This window comes from Chionomys nivalis, chromosome 18, assembly GCF_950005125.1.
Source record: "Chionomys nivalis chromosome 18, mChiNiv1.1, whole genome shotgun sequence".
Taxonomy (NCBI): domain Eukaryota; kingdom Metazoa; phylum Chordata; class Mammalia; order Rodentia; family Cricetidae; genus Chionomys; species Chionomys nivalis.
The window spans coordinates 46,982,105-47,002,040 of record NC_080103.1 but is presented as its reverse complement, the minus strand read 5'-3'; the positions used below and the strand labels follow the sequence as shown (position 1 = coordinate 47,002,040).

The following is a 19,936-nucleotide window of genomic DNA, read 5'->3' as shown; positions in this document are numbered from 1 at the left end:
ACCTCCCCCTCCCAATAACAAGCCATTCTTCCCCCTCCTATTTTTTCTATCTAATGTTTTGTGACCCTCTGACCTCAATCAGAACCACCTGCATGACCGTGGGGGTGGGGGGATTGGTTGATGGAGCAAAGGAAATCTCAGTGGCTATACCACTGAAGAAATGATTCCCATTTACCTCAGCCCATGTACTACTTTTTAAAATAAAATGCTCTTCTAACCAAGTAAGACAAGAAACCAAACGAAAAAGACAATGGGGCACAGCAAACAGACTAGTGCAAGTCACCCAAAGAAGGGAACCAGAAACAGTGCACTAGATAACAGAAAGCGGTATGTGATTTAGGCAAAAGTGACAAGTGATGCAATTTGACGGTCTATAATGCCAGCATGCCCATTATACCACCTTATCTAATAAACACAAGCAGAACACTAGTTCAATGGCAGAGCACTTGCCTTGCATCTGTAAGGCCTGAGTTCGGGTAACAACAGTGCAAAATATAAAAATAAAACTTAAACTTAAAACACACCAACTGTTGTGGTATGTCTGGCCCAGATCTTAATTTATACATTACTCATTTTGACCACATCAATGAAGCTTGTTTTCTTCTGTTCAGCTGGCTTGTACATTCACTAAAACAACCTAGCTTTAATCTAATCTTACTCCTCCAGACTGTAGGCGTCCTTGCCTGGCTCACAGACAGAACAGTAGAGGCCGACCTCAGGCCATGCCCACAATTTATTCAGGGCCTTCTCCAGGAGGACTTATACTATAAGTTCTAGAAGCTGACATCAGATTACAAGTACAAAATTACACTCCATTTGTTTTTGTTTTTTTTTTCTTCAAAATTTCTACCCAACAATGGCAGCAGCATCTTTTTCTTATAGACGACATAGGTTTTTCTGCTTGTTCGTTTTTGCCACCAAAGCTGAACAGTTAGTGAGGCCTGTTGTTACAGACCTGTAATTCTAGAAGCTAAAAGGTGATGACAAGTTCAAGGCCTACACAGGCTACAGAAAAAGTTCAGGACCAGCCTTAGGCATCTCACAGCCTGTTTCAAAATAAAAATAAAACTAAGGCAGACCACTTACTTACTCAACAAGTACCCTAGACTCAATCTCCAATATTATTAGTATTAATGTAAAATACAGCTTACTATTAAGTAAATAAATACAAGGCTGGACAGTAGCAGAACGTTCCTTTAATCTCAGCACTTGGGAGGTAGAGGTAGATGATCTCTGAATTTGAAGCCTGGTCTACAAAGTGAGTTCCAGGACAGCCCCAGAATTACATAAAGAAACCCTGCGTCAAACCCGACCCACCCCCACATGCAAAAAAAAAAAAAAAAAAAGCAAGGGAGCAAGGGGGTGAATAAATAGGAGAGACAATGTCCGAACTAGATACCTTATTCCACAAAGTAAACCCTCCAGTGACCAGGAGTGAGCTATTATCTCGTTGAGTCACTGAAGAAAGAATTCCATAGCCACCCACCTCCACCCCAAACATGACAGGCTACTGCCAAGGCTATAGGTTGCTCTGCACAACCTCATGTTAAGGCTATTACTGAAGACAACACTTAAGTCACTGAACACAAAGGTCCAGCTGGTGTCTAACTAAAAGCTTCACCCCTACTGACTACCATCAGGGTACTGGAATGTACTCTGCATGCTATCAAGAGATCAGTGCCTTATTTAACCCACATCTAAGACACTTCTTGCCGTGAGAATTAACAGAGATCCACAACTGGACAATTTGCAGAGAGAGAAACTGTGTGGAGCACACAGTCCTGAATGGGATGTCTTCATTAAACGCTCCCACAAGGCTCAGGGATCTATGCAGAAAAACGGGCCGGGCGGTGGTGGCGCACGCCTTTAATCCCAGCACTTGGGAGGCAGAGGCAGGCGGATCTCTGTGAGTTCAAGACCAGCCTGGTCGACAAGAGCTAGTTCCAGGACAGGCTCCAAAACCACAGAGAAACCCTGTCTCGAAAAACCAAAAAGAAAAAAGAAAAACGGTAGGAGCCAGAGATGAAGACACTCCAAGAACAGTGTCTTCACAGGATTCATGCACATATCTACACATGCCTGTATGACTGTCACAGCACGAACTAGGATCCTGGTAGAGAAGGTCCTAGCACTAACAGGGAGAAGCAGACACTGGCTTCTACCACTAACCAAGAAACCAAGAAGCTCTCTGCAACTGATACCTGTTGGCAATGGGAAAATCATTTTTCTCCAACTGAATGTCACTGGGCATATCAACCACACTCCAGGGCAGGACCCAGGCCCAGGAGGAGCTGGCCAACATAAAAAAGAAACTCAGTGGTATTGGTCTTTTGCTTGTTTTGATTTTCATTTTGGTGAGAGTTTTAAAGAACATAACATTGTATGGGTAGGGAAGTGGGGAGAGACTGGGAGGAGGTAGAAAAAAAAGTGGTAAGAACATATTGTGTGAAAATTTTAATTAAAAAAATATCACAGGGCAGTGGTGTCATGATGTGGGATTCCACTCTGTATGTAATGAATAATGTATCTTTTATTACCATTGGTTATTAAAGAAGCTGTTTCAGGCAATGGCTTAGTAAAGCCAGGCAGGAACTCCAAACAGAGATATGGAGAGAAAGTAGGCAGAGTCAAAGAGATGCCTAGCTGCTGAAGGAGACAGAAGCCCGCCAGAACCTTACCGGTAGGCCACAACCTCGTGATAATACACACATTAATAGAAATGGGTTCATTCAAGATATAAGAAATATGCCCAAGTCATTGGCAGAACAGTGTTGTAATTAATATAGTTTCTGTGTGATTATTCGGGTGTGGACAGCTGGGAAACAAACAAGCAGTCTCCATCTACAGTGGTGAACGCCTTTAATCCTAGTACTCCGGAGACAGAGGCAGGCAGATCTCTGAGTCCAAGGACAGCCTGGCATACAGAGCGAGTTCCAGGACAGCTACAACAGTTACAGAGAGAAACTCTTTTTCAAAACTAAAATAAAACTTCTATAGTAGGAAAAAAAGAGGAACAACTGTCACAAGTCAGAACAGTAGGTAGTAGCAGACAGACAAAAAGAATAGAGAGCTGGAGAGAAAGCTCAGTGGGTAAGATCACTGGCTGCTCTTCCAGAGGACACAGGTTCAATTCCCAACACTCACAACTACCTGTAAGTACAGCTCCAAGAATACAATGTCTTTTTCTGGCCTCCTCCAGCCCCTTCCCACACACATAAATAAAAATAAAATATATTTAAAAGACTCTTTTTTTAAAGTATGAATATGACAATGGAGTAAAAAGAAAGTTGACTTCCCAAGTGGTTTCTAGTTTATTACTATAAACCATATATGTACATAATGTGCTATTACTCTAAACCATATGTATGCACATAGGTATTATGTATATATGCACAGGCATATACAATTTCCATTATTTTTTAACTCAGAGAACAATACCAATTTCATACATCAAATGATAATCTCTAATATTTTTAAACAGAAATGTTTTTAGGATAAATTTAAATAATTTATCCAGCCAAATAGGACACCCTCAATTGTGCTTTCAAAATTAAACCAAATACAAAACACATATAATCCACACGGTGGAGAACCAACTCTCACAGCCCCCCCATCCTCTAAATCTCCTAGCATGTGTCCCTCACTAAGTAAGTGTGATAAAATAAATATTACTAGAAAAAAAGCAAATAAGTAATATTTAAACTGATCCGAGGATAGGTAAGAGCTACTTTTCACAATAAAAGGCCAATGTACACACCGTAATCTCAGCACTCAAAAGGCAAAGGCTGGTGGATCTGAGTTCTGGGCCAATCAGTAATACGGTGAAACCTTGTCTCAAAAACAAAAATGGGGTGTGTGTTGTTAGCTTGTGCACGCAGGGGAGATGGCTTAGTGGTTCGGAGTACTTGTTGCTCTGTAGAGTATAAAGCACCCACATGGGGGTTCACAACCATTTGTAACTATATACAATTCCAGAGAACCCAAGGTTCTCTGACCTCCACAGGCACCCACATACACATTCACATAGACTTATACACAAGTAATAAATAAAAAGCAAAGTAAGACATGACTCAGTCTGAGACAATTGATGCATTTAATGTTTCACATTAATTCATGCTTAATAGAAAATAATATAATTAGTTTTTTCTGTACTCCTAAGCATTTTACAGCAGTTGAATTATACTATCAATACAATCGACAATTTCTTCTGTAATTCTGTGCATCTATATAAAGCATTTAAAAATTTTCAGGTAGATTCTATCCATAGCAATGCAAAGAGAAAAATCTAGAGTATGACTACAGACTTCATCACCAAATACAATGACAAATGCTAAAGGAATATATTTGAATTCTAGATCATGAGCATAGATTAATTATTTTTAAAAAATTCTAAAAGCACAATAAAGGTTAAATACCATTATAGAGTTTATAGAGCCAAAATAAAAAATAAACTATACAACTTCAAAAGAAAATATATGCTTATGTGTACATTCCTGTTTATATCTAATATATATATATTACATTATATATTATATATATAAAATTCATAACCTTACCATCCAAGCCATATGGCATACTTTCATTGGAATGATTTCATATTAACTTATTTATGTTCAATAATGACCTAAGCATCAATTTTATCTTCAATGTACAAATTTTACTGAAAAGTAGAGTTGAATATTTTAGTTTTGGTTGAATTTTGATGCACTTTCCCCCAACATCAATACATCAACAATGCTTAAGATTTGGCTGTGGGGTGTAAGTCCTAACTCACTTAGCACCTATAGAATCTTGGTTAAGATAAAATACAATTTGCAAAAATATAAATTCCTTACCTATAAAATACTTAATTCATCTAAACCATAAGGAGAAAAAATATACACTTTTCACCTTTCTACTAAGAAATTAGATATCCTTGCCTTCGGCTACACTTAAAATGGACAGACATTGTGGCTGTGGGGTTCCGGTCTCCTAAGATTTCATATAGAAATACTAATACATTGAATTAAAATCTGTCACTGTAAGCCAAATGGTGGTGGCACGTGTCTTTAATCCCAGCACTCGAGAGGCAGAGGCAGGCAGATCTCTGTGAGTTTGAGGCCAGCCTGGTCTACAAGAGCTCCAAAGCTACAGAGAAACCCTATCTCAAAAAAAACAAAATCTGCCACTGTAAAAGCAAAGACCGACTATTACAGCTAAATTCTGTACAGTATGTTGCAGTTACAAGTTTCCATACATGTTAATATGCATTACAGCTCAACTGTTCCCCAAAATAAATTTCACCCTGAAAAACCTCACTAAAATGACTTGGTCTACAGTAAGTACATTCGTGCCTATGATTTCTTTTCTTTTTAAAACTTCACTGAAACTTTCCACTAGCAAAATATCCTAAGAGGTAAACAAGATCAGAAGAAGGAAAGCGGTCACTTGCTGTCTTTTGAAATCTACCTAAAAGTGCTAGACCAAGTACTAAAACATGACTATTACACAATGAACTCTCCATATTTGTGGGCTTGCTATCAATAAAATCCCAACAAACTTTAAATATAAGATGTTCTAGGTAAAAACCAGCTCCTACTCTGAAAATGTACATGATTTTTTTGTCACTATTCCCTAAAGAACACAGGCAGACCTTGCTGTGGCATTTGCGTTATACTGGATATATTATCAAGTTCACAGCAGGATGTCTAAGCTCCATGCAAACACACCACTGCATATGAGGCAAAAGTTATCTACAGGCTATTTTCTTAAAATTCTATGTTTTAATTCAACATGATCATGCAAGCATTATCTTAAAGCCTGTCTACACACTCTTAAGTCACAGCTGAAACAAAGCCCCTGGTAAGCTTATCGACACTAAGCTCCCTTTCTGAAGATCCCCTGCATGCCCAGCAGATGGACACCAGGGTGATGCTTGAGCACATACTCTAAGGACGTAGCTGCCTTAAAGGTCTCCTCATCTGTGAAGTAAGAATAACTCCACTTATCTAACAGAACTGCTGCAAGCATTGAATGAATATATATAAAGTACTTGCTATGTGATGACTGACACAATTAATAAAGATCTGCCTATTATATTAAAAATAGCCACTACAAAAGCAGTTGTTTCAAACAGGCGGTGATTAAAAGGTCATTTAAAAAAAAAAAAATCACTTGCTTAGAACACTAAATCCACATTCCTGGAAATACTAGTCAGGCCTGTCATGATTCAACATAAATCCACTTGGCATAGTATGACTAAACTTCCCATCAATTTCCATGGAATAATGTATTTTTAAAATTACGATATAGGCAGAGAGATACACGCACACTTGTACACACACACACACACACAAGTGACAACTACTTGTTTCTGACTATAAGACAAAAAATGATTATTTTTTAGATGAAAGGAAATCCTTTCTTCTCTAGATGTGACCAGACTCTTCAGTAAGGACAGGAAAGGGGACAGACAGACAGTACCTGAAGCTGTTATCACAGGCTTCCCATTGCTTGCTAATGGCCAAGGATTGGCAAACAACAATTTCCCAGCAGCAGACATGTGCATACAGAGAGGTTCCTGTATACAGAACCTTGATCTGGGTATAAACATGAGATCCACAAGTCACAAATATCAACTCTGAATACATTTAAAAATCAGCATCACTTTAGGATATTTGACTCCCATTTTCAACAAGACTGAGGAATTTCAACGTTCTCCATCACAGAGAAATTTAAAAGAGACTATACAAGCCATGCTCTTTTCCACTTCTCAGTCATCTCCCTAAGAAAGATGGCACAACTTACAATCTAACAAGAGATTTGATCATTCTAGGGCAGCTATTAGACATTCTTTTATGAAGCCCAAGTTTATATTCTTAGCCTTCTACAGCAGTGGCTCTCAACCTTCCAATGCTGCTACTTCTTAACTGGAATTTTGTTACTTTATGAATCATTACATAAATATGTGTTCTCTGATGGTCCTAGGAGACCCCTATGAAAAGACTGCTCAACCCCCAATTTGAAAGCTGCTGTTCTAGAAATTAAAAGTGTTTCATGAAAATGCTATTTGCTTAGGACTCTTGTTCAACGTGGATTAAGCCAACCTGACTCATTTTACATCTCAATCTATGTAACTACAATGTGTAAAGTGTACATTCACATCTCATTTCTCTAAGTTAAATAATGACACAGATTGAGTATAAAATGAAGTGAAACGTGAAATAAACACTGAACATAGCTCCTAACAAAATGGGTTCCTCACCTTAAAAAAAATGCCAAAGTCTGCTTACCAATCAAGAGCTTTTTGATTTTATAACATCTGGCTCTTTTTCTGTTTTCTTTTAAAGCTTTCAAACATATATTATTTATTTTTCTATGTGTGTACACTTGCCTTGGAAGTCAGAGGGTCAACTACACATGAGGTCCTGTTTGCACCATGAGGGTTCTAGGTCTCCAACTCAGATCCTCAAGCTTGGCAGCAATCGCCCTTACCCTTACCCCTAAATGCCTACCTTTTTTTTTTTTTTAAAAAAAAAAAAAGATTTTATTTTGCTTTGAGACAAGGTCTTGACATCTAGGCCAGGCCATGCTCAAACTCACAATTCTCTTTCCTCCACTTCCAAGGACTCAGATTACAGGCACGCACCAGCACAGCTGGCTTCTCCATGTTTAACAGTCTTATTTTAAAAGTGGGTTGCTAAGTATAAAGAAAAGGAACTATCCAGACTAGTAGGTGTGGTGGTGTGCACCAGTAGATCCAAACACTGGGAAGGCAGAACTCCTCCCCAAGTTTTAGGCTGACCAGCCTGATCTACAAAGTGAGTTCCCAGAGCTACACAAAAAATAAGAATTTTTTTTTTTTAACTAATGAAAGTATTCTCCAAATAACAAGGAAAACCTAGCAGAAGTTACCTGAAGAGAAACATAAACCACAAGACAGGGTTTCTCTGTGTCGCCCTAGGTGTCCTGGAACTCACTCAGTCTACCCTCTTCACTCTTCTAATTTTGACTTTCCTACAATTCCAAATGGAGTAGCCTTTGTCCACATGTTCTGTGAAACAATACACTTCCCTTACCCTTTTGATCTTCTCAATTTATATTTGTAAGCTATTACTTAACTAAGCTCAAGCATTTAAAAACATTGCAGTATCAAATTGAGAATGACTGACCATTTATAGAATTTCCAAAGGCTAAAAATCTGACAAATATTTATAAAAGGATATGAAAGGGGAGAAAAATTACCTACTCATGACTCTAAGTGGTTCTCAACCTTCCGAATGCTGCTACCCTTTAAGACAGTTCCTTATGCTGTGGTGACCCCAACCATAAAATTATTTTTCTTACAACTTCATAACTGTAATTTTGCTACTGTTGTGAATCGAAATGTAAATATCTGTGTTTTTAGATGGGGTCATTCGATCCCCCAAAGGGGTCACAACCCACAAGTTGAGAACCACTGCTCTAAGTGCTTACAATCAAGCATACTGCGTGGGGAAAACAAACCTAAAGAAACTTACATGCTAAATGAAAATAGCAATGATCAAATAAGATCGCAAGCTTCAATACAGTTCCTCAACTGATCCAATAGTAAAATAAATCAGCTGCTTTAAAAAACCGGAAAAGCACTAGTGTAGGCCCTGAGCTGAAATAAAGCACCAAAAACAAATCTTTTTGCTTTTCAAGACAGGGTTTCTCTGTGTCGCCCTAGGTGTCCTGGAACTCACTCTGTAGACCAGGCTGGCCTCGAACTCTTTCCACCAGCCTCTGCCTCCGAAGTGTTGGGATTAAAGGCATGAGCCACCATAGCCAAGCTCCAAAAACAAATCTTAAAAATATTAAAAAGAATACCACATGACTAGTCTAGAAGCAGGGGTGAAAAAAAAAGGAGTACCTCTATGCCATTTTGCACATTATCCTCAACTAGTTTCAATGCAACTTTCACAACAGGAACATCACTAGGAGTATTTCGCCTCTGGCCCCACCACAGGCAGTAAGGCCCTATAAGAGCTCACAATGAACAAGTACAGACCATACTTTGCACAACTTTGTACTCTAAATCTCACTCCTTACCCCACCCTAAAAATATCAGCAGCTCTGTACTGACTCAGAACAAAATCTAAAGACTCTAAATTGAGGCTTTAACACAATCCAAGACTTAAATGTAACTCAAGTATCACATAACATACTGCTATTTTATTGCTCAGGATCTTCTCAGTTTTGCCTCTATCACTCATATTTTCCCCTAACACTTGGTAGAGAAAGGTAGAAGATTCAGTTAGATGTAGACATCAGAACCTGTCAGGAGAGTTTAAGTTAAATGTAAAGCTTCCCTCTTGTTCTTACCTAACACGGATACTCTTAAAGTAGGTTAATTTCACTAGCAATTTGTGAGGCATTTTTGCAGACAACCAAATTGCCATGAAAACTGGTATCAATAAAGAACAGTAAATCATGCCAAAAAAAGTTGCCTTGAATTCTGCCAAGATAAGTCTGTTTTGCAAACTAATCAATTATCTTTAGTCTATAGGTGAGATTTTAAAAATTTAAAAATATCTGGCAAAGGCAGTCTACAAAGGTTTCTATGTCAAAGGTTTCTTGTTGCTAATCTATACCTTTAATCATCTGAGACCTTATCACACAGGTGTGACATTCCTTTAAAAAAAAACCTGGGACGGATGGTCAGTGAGCCAGCTGCTGGCAAATCCAAACCATGACAAACACGTAAGACACCACTCTTCTGCCTTCCGGGTAACTACCAACGTGCTGCTCGGTGAGCATCTCGCTTCAATCAATTTCGGAATAGAGCTTTAATTAAGAGGAAAGCAGTGCAGGGTAGGTGGGGGGAGAAAAGCCAAATGAAAAAGCAGTATTGAGGGGCCGGAGTTCAGCAAAGGCGCTTGAATCTCGATCCTCTGGACTCCAAACACTGTCCTTTGACTTCCACACGCGAGCCACGGCACGCGCTGCAGTCCCCATGCTAATTTCCTTTTTCATTTAAGTAAAGGCAATCCTGAAAGTTTCTATTTCCAATATTAGTGTTCGCTGGCTATCTTCCAGACGATCGAGTCGCGTCAGAGCACAAGAATCTATCGAGTCGTCGGAGGCGTGCGCTCTGTGCCGGGAAGATGAATGAATGGAAGCCCGGCGCGTGTGAAAGGCAAGTCTGCGTCCAGCCGACCCGCGGCCGCGATCTGTAGGCCTCGCTCCTCCCCCTTAACTTCTCCATGACAGCCCCGTCCCGGTGTGGAGGGGCCGGGACAATGTGATCATCTTCTCAGCGGCCCCACTGGCCCGGCCCCGAGAGGTGCGCGACCCCGGGGCGTGTGTCCTCCCCACTCGACCCCGCAGCGCCGCGGCTCTCCGCGGGCTGCGCTCGCCCTCTTGCCGCGCCCCTCCCTCCCGCCCTCCCTCCAGTACGGCCCCGCGCGCCCACCGGCCCCGCCAGCCCACCCTCCTCCGCATCCTGCGCCGCCGCCCGCACGAGGATCCCGGCGGCGAAGGCGCAGCTGCCCCCAGGCTTCTCCCTCCGGCTCCTTCCAGGCCGGGTTCACCGCCCACCCGCCCCGCCGAGCACGGTGCCCGCTAAGAGCCCGCCCCGCGCCCCCGGGACCCGGCGCCGATCCCCGCGCCGGCCGCCCCGAGCCGCCACCTCGGGGCCCGCGCGGCGCCCCTCCCCCACCGCCCCGGTGCCCGGGCCCCCACACGGCGTGTGCGCTCCACGCTGCCGCCGCCAGCCTCCCGGCGCCAAGGCTGCCCGCGGAAGGTCAGGCCGGGGGACAGGGGCCGGGCGCGGCCGGGGGCGCCGTGCGCGCCGGGAACGCCGTCCCGCGGGGAGTCCCTGAGCGGAGGGAGCCGGAGCGCGGGGACCTCGGGGGTGGGGGCCGAAGGCAATACTCACCGGTTCCACAGTCGCCATCTTAGATCGATCTGATCGCACAACCGCTCCTGAAGGGGGGGCGAGAGGAAAAAATGAGATTCAAACCGGATTGGCCGGCTTCTGCCCACGTGACGGACGTGTCCGTTTGGCCCTGGCGGCGCCTGCGCAAGACTGCAGCTGCGTGGGGACCGAGAGGCTTCTGGGAAGTGGAGTCTCTTCTTTTTTTCTTAAGGCGAAGTTTTTTTTTTCTTTTTTTTTAAAAAAAAAAAAATTGATCACGTGGTCGCTGGCGAGGGTGCGCGGCTCCCGGCGCCGCGGGTGCTTGCTGCAGAGTAGGTTTTAGGCCTCTGCGGTGCTGCGAGCAGAGCTCCGGTCGCAGTCACTCACTGCGGGGCATTCCTGCTGTGCCCTTTGTCGCCCAGTCCTCCCATCTTTCCTAGAAGATTGGGAACTGCAGGCTCAGCACACGCAAGAAGGCTTCATTTGCTTAGCTGAGGTTCTAGGACAAGTTGCTTGTGTGTTTTTTTATTTAGTTTTCTTTTCGCCTCCCACCATTTTCTCTTGGTTTCAGAAAGAGGCGGTGATGGAGAGTCGTTGATGCGGTCTGCGTTCCCCTTGTCCCCGGTCCACTAACGCGGGTGGTCACTTGTTCCCATCGCTGCCCTTAGCGGGTGGGCGGGCTAGCCCACGGTACCCACTCGCACGCTTTGGGGGAGGGGGGTGTGCACGTGTCGGCTTTTCCTGTTCCCAGTCCTGAGATGAATGCGTCAGGGTTGAATCTTGCTGGACGTAAAAAGTTTGGAAGTTCTGTCCAATCGGTTTCAGTATTCTGCTTGAACGTGAACGGAAATAGCCTACGTCCAGGTGCCAGCCAGGGAAGCCACTCGGGGCTCCGCTGACTCAGCCCTGGACTGAAGGTCAGGAGTCGTTAAGCCGGGTCAACTATGACTCTTGACGTTGACTCATGCTCCTTAGGCGAGTGACTTAATCGCTCGGTGCCTCTGCTTTTTCATTTATGAACCAAAGATGATAATACACTTACCTCACAAGGGTGTGCTGTGGTAAGGACTGTAACCAGCTTTGAAAACGCTTCGGAATCTCAATGCTTAGCAGCAAGCGCGTGCCTTCCTAAGGACCAGCTGCCTCTCCTCCGCTACTGTTCAGTAGTTTTCTTCTCCTGATACAGGCTAGCCGAGGCTAACCTCGAACTTGCGGTGTAAGGGAGGATAGCCTTGCTTGAACTATAGATCTTCCTGCCTCCACCTCCCAAAGTCCTGGGAGTGCTGGCTATTGCCGGGGTGGGGGTGGGGTAATGCGGAGATAGGGATGGAACCCAGGGTTTCCTGAGTGCGAGGGGAGCCCCATACCAACTGAGCGACATCCCCAACCCTTTACAATGTTTTAAGCTTTTCTTTTGTTTGCTTTGTTACGTTGCGTGTACACCAATGCAGTTTTAAACTTTCAAAATCTTTTTTTTTTCTTTTCAAATGTAGCTGCTCGCAACAGAAGCTTTAGTTGAGGAAATTATGTTCATAACAACTTCTAACAAACAGAAATGTGTCCCCACGCTGGCATGCTGCATTTTCTTCTAAGTTGCTGGGCTATCGTTTCTCAAGACAGTGTTGAGTTCTAATGAGGAAGACGGATCTCATTGCTATTTCCACGGGGCTTAAGAATGCTATCTCCAGGAAAAGCAGTGCGAGCTATCTATGCCTCCCTCCTCCCGGAGTTGCTGTTGTCTGGAGCTGTGTCATAGCTATTATTGAGTGCATAATGGATGCTTGGGTTAACTAACACATAATTGAGGCTGTGTAAGAACTCAAAGCCAATACCCTGTTGATGTTTTTCTTTACCAGAATGGCAGAAATGATTTAAATGAAAGTGTTTGTTACTCAGCACCAGTAGATTCTAAAGTAGATACAGTTCTGCAAACTAAACAGCTCGGTGAATTTCTCTGCACAAATCGGTTCCACTAACCAAAGGAATTACAGTTGATCCCTCTATTTTCTGTTGTTTGCAAAATGATAGCTGGTTAACTTTGGTGAAAAGACAGCATGGAGTGCTGGGAGCATAGCTCAGTAGAGGACTCACCTAGCAGGCCCCATCACTACATAAACCCAGCATTCTGAAGGAGCAGGACTCCAGATTCAGCTACATGGCAAGTTCCAGGTCAGCCAAAGCAACATGAGAATCTCTATTCAAGGAAAGAAAAGACAAGATAGCATAAATATCCTGTTTTATTAAGCTGCAAGAAAATATCCCAATGAGCCGAATAGCTACTGATATAAAACTTGTGTTTGAAATGGCTTTCATTTAAATTGTATTTTCCTTCAATCTTCCTCCTCTATTGTCAATCAAGACTCATATTTTGGGCTAGGGTGTAGCTCAGAGATAGAATGTTTGCCTAAGACTGTCTAGGTTCCATTCCCAATACTCCTGGCTTCCCCTTCTCTCTCTCAAAAAAAAAAAAAAAAAAAACCTTGTGCTTTTACAGTACTTATGTATGCCCCATTCTTTACAGTTTAATTGATCTCCATATTTGTATATGACTTGTTTCATATTTTTGACATTTCAGATGTGTTTGCCTAGTATCAAGACTAAGATTTCGTCAGGTCAAATATATGGTGGCCAGGTTTTATGTGTTATGTCTGTCTGTATGTGACTGACTTAGTTTTCCTTATTTATTTATTTTTTTTATTTTTTTTTTTTTTTTGGTTTTTCGAGACAGGGTTTCTCTGTGGTTTTGGAGCCTGTCCTGGAACTAGCTCTGTAGACCAGGCTGGTCTCGAACTCACAGAGATCCACCTACCTCTGCCTCCCAAGTGCTGGGATTAAAGGCGTGCGCCACCACCGCCCGGCAGTTTTCCTTATTTATTTGTTGAATCAGAGTCTTGCAATGTGTGATCTTGAACTCATAGATTCAAAGGATCCTCCTACCTCCTCCTCCAGAGAAGTTGGAACTAAAGGCGTAGGCTGCTGTGCCCAGCTCTGTGCTAATCTTAAATGCACACAGCAGAATATATTATGTCTTATCTACTTAAAAACATGCCTTTATCACCTTGGTACCATGTCTATGCTGGTTTATTTTTTAAAAAATGTTTAATTTTGAGTCAGACTTATGAATGAGAGATGGTGTTGTAATGCTGCCCTATATGACAGGGTTGTCTAGGTCACACACAACTGTTTTGGCCCAGCGTAGTATCACTGTATATATGCGTTCCTTATAATCCTAGGCTGATTGAATGTTACTAAGCATTAGTAAATAATGATGATTTTTTTTCACTATAATATATTCCTCAGACTGGCATATTACCAGTGCTTTGTAGATTTAAGTAATGTTGAGGTTTCAAACAATTGGATAGAACACATTAGTCGTTTCAGATGTATACTTTGTCTCTGGAGTTCTCGTTCCCTGGTTTAGATGAATGAAGCCATTGTTTTGCCAGACTATTTGACTGTGTTTCTGTGGTGATATTTGTTTGTGATCTAACAAATAAAGCTTGCCTGAAGATCAGAGTGCAGAGCTAAGCCACCAGTTAGCCATAGAGGCCAGGCAGTGGTGGCACACACCTTTAGTCCTAGCACTTGGGATGCAGAGGCAGGCGGATCTCTGTGAGTTCCAGGCCACCCTGGGCTACAGAGATTGATCCAGTCTCAAAGAGAAACAGAGTTCACATCCTTGATCCCAGCACTTGGATCACATGCCTTTAATCCCAGCATTGGGGAGATGGAGATGGGAAGGGATATGGCTGGGCAGAGAGAGGAACATAAAACAGGAGGAGAGGAGCTCAGGCATTCAGTTGAGGACTTGTAGAGACAGGATACTCCATTCGATCTGAGGATTTCATAGAGGTAAGGACTAGTGGCTGGCTGCTCCGTTTCTCTGGTCTTTCAGCTTCCACCCCCTAATATCTGACTCTGGGTTTTTATTATTAAGACCAATTAGAAATCACACTGCAGCTGGGCAGTGGTGGCACACACCTTTAATCCCAGCACTCGGGAGGCAAACACAGGTGGACCTCTGTGAGTTCGAGTTCCAGGACAGGCACCAAAGCTACAGAAAGACCCTGTCTTGAAAAACCAAAAAAAAAGATAAAGAAAAAGAAATCACGCTGCATACTTCAAACTAATCATACCTGCTATGATCTGTATAAAATTATTACTGCTCACTATCTTGGATTTTCATTGTTGTTTTTACTTAAACAAGCTTTAGAAGTCCAGACGTTCATAGTTCCTCATAAATACTAAGCAGCCATTTTTCTTAAGTCGGCTCTGAGACAGAAAGTACGAAGTTGGCTGATCAATTACCTCAGTGTTGTAAGCTGAACAGTACCTAGAAATAAATTCTTTCCCTTCAATCTCTCTTCCTTGAGATGCAATACTGCCTGAATTATAATTTATGTTCTACTTTTAGTTTATCATTTTTCCTTCAGGAAAGATTCAACTCAGTGTTTTCTACATGAAAATTAGCCTTAGAAATTATTCCTGTAGCTAAGAACATCTCAGGTGGTGTCAAACTCTCATACTACAAATGCTGCTGCTCACTGTGTGTGGATCACGGACAGATGACTTTAGTCAGTCTGTGTCTTGTCTCATGAGTTATATTGTTTTATTTGGTTACAGTGAGGAATAGTGACTGTTTCATGTAGTGTGTTTGGAATAGTTTCTAGAACACAGCAAACATTCAATGTTACTGATCATTAGAGTGACAAAATGTTGCATTGATGTAAATTTCTTTCTTAATTTTCTTTTTCTTTTATTTTCTTTTTGGTTTTTCGAGACAGGGTTTTTCTGTCTTTGGAGCCTGTCCTGGAACTAACTGTTGTTGATGAGGCTGGCCTCGAACTCACAGAGATCTACCTGCCTCTGCCTCCCGAGTGCTATGATTAAAGGCATGTGCCACCACCCATCTTAATTTAATTTTCTTTGTCATATATTAGACAAATGCTGTATCGTTGAGCTATTCACAGCCCTCTTTTTATTCTTTATTCTAAGACAGGGCTCACTAAGTTGCCCAAACTGACCATGAACTCACTTTGTATCCCAGGCAGAACTTGAATTTTCATTACTTTGTATCAGCCTTCCATATAGGTGGCATTGTAGACCTTTGCCACCAAGCCAGGCTTCTTCCTTTTTTGTTGCTGCTGCTACTGTTTTTAAGACAGAGACTCACTGTGTAGCCCAGGCTGGCCTGGAACTGCCTAGTCCTTTATCTGTTCCCTGAGTACTGAGTGAGACTGAGTGTGTGCCACCATACCTGGCAACAGAAATTTATTGTTTCTTCTCTTTCAGTAAAATGTAATATGTGTAAGAGTTCCTTTGCCTCAAGAACCAACTGCTGCTTGTTATCTTTTTAGGATATTTCCAGCTTGTGTAACTAAAAAGTCAGCTAACATGGATTGGTCTCCTGTAATGTGCCTTTCATATGCATCACTTCATTTGACTTTTATAATCATGTGAATGAAGCACATCACTCCTGTTTGTTGTTGTTTAAACATAAACAGAGCCGTTGCTATTAAGTGGCATGTCAAAATTCACAGATACAAACCATTCTTCTCCACTCCCGGGATTCATGCTTTCACACCATAGTTGCTTTCTTCTGATTGGGTCTTCCAGATGATGTTTATTTTTCTTTGAAATTTTTAAAATTGGTTTTTGGTGTATATATATATCATGGGCTGGGCGTGATGGTGGCAAGAAGTGAATGTGGAACCCAGAGGACAACATGGTAAAATCTGTTCTCTCTTCCTACCTTTGCGTGTGTTCAGCGGATCAAGCTCAGGTCATCAAGTTTGCTCAGTAAGCACCTTCACCACTGAGCCAGCTCCTTGTCACCCACGGAGCCATCATCTCCTTGTCACCCACTGAGCCATCCCTTTGGCTCTCTTCAAAGCACTTCTAATTACAAGTTGGATTGCAGGCCTGACAAGAAAGCATCCAGGAGGCACTAAGTCATGGGGACTGTGTGCTCAGTTAAGGCTGTTTAAAGACACATGAAATAAATATAGGCACTTCCCTCCTGGATTTTGAAATCTGCTTATACTAAGTCATGAGGTATAAATAATCCAGTGTCCATATGAAGAAGTGTGACTAGGAAGCAAGAGGGTGCAGCGAACCACAAGGCACCCTATGAGGAGTGGCCCGGTCACATAATTGCTTCCCTCATTTCATCCAAGCCTCTGTCCCATGTCATCTGACAGATGCCTTCCTTGCTCACCCCTGTAAACTAGCTTCCCCATTACTCTGTCGCAACCCTGCTTTATTTTGCCCTTACTCTAGGCTTGACCTCATGCCAAACATTCTTTAATTATTGATCACCTCTGACATGAAGATACTAGCTTCTGGATGATCTGTGGGCAAAGTGTAATATTTAGAGGAAACTCAAAGACATTTTTTTCCTAAAAGGTCCAGCCTTAGGACTAATAAAGTAACTATCAGGAAAAATCCCTCAGTGTATGCCAGCTAAGTCCTTTGTGTGGGTACCTCATTCAGAACAGCAGTCTGAAATAGGCACGCCTGGTTGTTCAGGTGAGGGAGCCGCTCTTAGCCAGTCTACGAGACAGACCAGATTGTAACTGAAGTGCATAATGAAGGTCATACTCCAAAATAGTGGGAAAAGAAATCATCTGTGGGTAACATGGAAAATTCATGTAAGTAGTATATTAGGCCAATAATAAGGTTAAATAAAAATAATTACTTTATACAATTGAAATCTGGATTTAGACCAGGTCATCCTCTCACAAAAAAATGACATGGAGACTTAATAGTAATTATGAAAGCTTGGTCTTAGCTTAGGTGTGTTTCTAACTAGCTCTTATAACTTAAATGAACCCATAGTTTTAAGTCTACATTCTCCCACGGCTCATTACCTCATCTCTCCATGCTGCTTCCTCTGCATCTGACTGGCGACTCCACCTTTCTTCTTCCTAGAGCTCTCTCTGTCCAGAAGTCCCGCTATACCTCCTGCCTACCTATTGGCTGTTAACTTTTTATTAAACCAATCACAGTGACATGTCTTCATAAATATCAAGGAATATTCCACAACTTTTCCCCCTTTTTGTCTGAAACAAGTTTTAATTCAAACACAGTAAAACTATGTACAATAGGAACAATTATAAGGTAAGAATTACATTTATAGATGACTATAAATTTGATTGTTATAGATGACTATTAACCTGTATTTCTTATTATTCTAAATAGATTTTAAGGACTAAAACTTTACATTTTTTAATGAGCTGTATAGATACAATACCTTAAACAGAAATAGAAACATATATACAGTATAACAAAAACCTTAAATTTGTATCAGTATACAAAAATCCATACTAATGTAAAAAGCATTCTCAGGTCTTATGTGGATATACGTGGCCAGACATTGGCCACCCCACACAGATGGAGTTTTCTCTGGGCTGCTGGCTCACAAAAACGACACCCACCTATACCTCCTGCCTAGCTATTGACTGTTTAACTTTTTATTAAACCAATCACAGTGATATATCTTCACACAGTGTGAAGGAATATTCCACAACACCTGGGTGAAATAAAAAACGCATGGGATAAAATCAGTAGAAAGAAACCAGCATTGTAAATACTTGTCAAGGGGCTAAATACAACTATTGGATTTCAAGGTTTTAAAGACCGAGTCTTTTTTCAATGCTAGAGTCAGCTAACACTTCGCTCCACAAAATAGTGCTCTAAAGAGTCAAACAAAGGAGGTTAGACTCATAAACATAGAAGGCTGATGAAAACAGAAACAAGACAAAAAACAAATTGGTCATTTCCAAGTTCTTTGCCATGTAAGATGAAATGATAATAGGAAGATTTTTGAAGTCTCGGTTCATCTCAGTGGAAGGATTAAAGCAGGGGGGTTTCATTAATATACTACCTCAGACTGGTCTTTGGGGGAATTTTGGCTCTTACCTCTCTAATGCTAATAAACAGTTTAGTTTCATTATGGCAATGGACCGTTATTTGGGTCCAGTGTAGGAATGTGGTCTAAAACAATGGCCCTCTAATTTTCATTTAGAGTATCCAAAATTTTTTGTTTTGTTTTGTTTTTGTTTTGTTTTTCGAGACAGGGTTTCTTTGTGGCTTTGGAGTCTGTCCTGGAACTAGCTCTGTAGACCAGGCTGGTCTCGAACTCACAGAGATCCGCCTGCCTAGAGTATCCAAAATTTAATCAGCGATCTGGTTGAGGGAAACGCGCCCAGGTCTTCATTGCTCCATACACTGTCTTTACATACAGTGTTTGATTCATCAGGAGCAGCGCTTGCAACCTATAAGAAACGTAGATGACAACGCTTGGACTATGTCCACCTGTTCCAGGGACAAGGCTTCCAGGGTGCAAATGCAAATCCAGTTCTTGGAGATACTGCCTCAGGACACAACTAATTCACCTTAATTTCAGACTCACCAAGCAACCATACAGATAATCCTACATTTTCATATTTATTTGCACATAGAGCTTCTAAGGAAATACAGATGTGCACACAATAGTAGTTAGGTTGTTTTAAGTCACTTTCTAAAGGGGTCCTTGACTTTTGGGGTTATTTACTTGTTGTAATTGTTTTCTGTGGGAGAAGCTGAAAGAAAGCTCCTCGTTGGACTGCATCTCCTCTGTGTCCTGAGATTGGGAAGATCCACTGAGGAAATGTCATACTGTGGGAACTGTCTGGGTGGTTGACATCCTTCACCAGCGTTTCCCATATGCTTCACTTTCTTTTCTTTCTTTTTTCTTGGTTTTTTAAGACAGGATTTCTCAGTAGATATAGAGCCAATCCTGGAACTTGCCCTGTAGCCCAAGCTAGCCTTGAACACACAGATATCTCTGCCTGCCTCTGCCTCCTGAGTGCTGTGATCAAAGGCACGTGCCTCCACTGCTCAGCATGCTTTATCGTCTACTCTAGCCATTTCACTAGACACCTGCAAGTTGGAAATTCTTTTTAAAGAGTAGTTTAGTGCCAGGAAGTGGTGGTGCACATCTTTAATCTCAGCACTCAGGAAGCAGAGGCCAGCCTGGTCTACAGAGCTAGTTCCAGTACAACAGAAAAACACTGTCTTGAAAAACCGAGGGAGAGA

The 19,936-nt window shown here is 41.9% G+C and overlaps 1 protein-coding gene across 2 annotated transcripts in view; it reads right to left on the bottom strand.

The window, feature by feature from the left end:
• The window catches only part of Eif4e (eukaryotic translation initiation factor 4E), a 35,891-nt gene extending 24,933 nt beyond the window's left edge, over positions 1 to 10,958 (bottom strand). The window contains exon 1 of one of the 2 annotated variants that reach the window (XM_057793942.1): positions 10,880 to 10,958. In XM_057793942.1, the coding sequence (XP_057649925.1) occupies positions 10,880 to 10,897 (18 nt within the window). In that variant the 5' untranslated portion in view covers positions 10,898 to 10,958. The remainder of the gene's footprint in view (positions 1 to 10,879) is intronic. The other variant, XM_057793943.1, reaches the window with a different exon arrangement.
• Between the last annotated feature and the right edge of the window lie 8,978 nt (positions 10,959 to 19,936).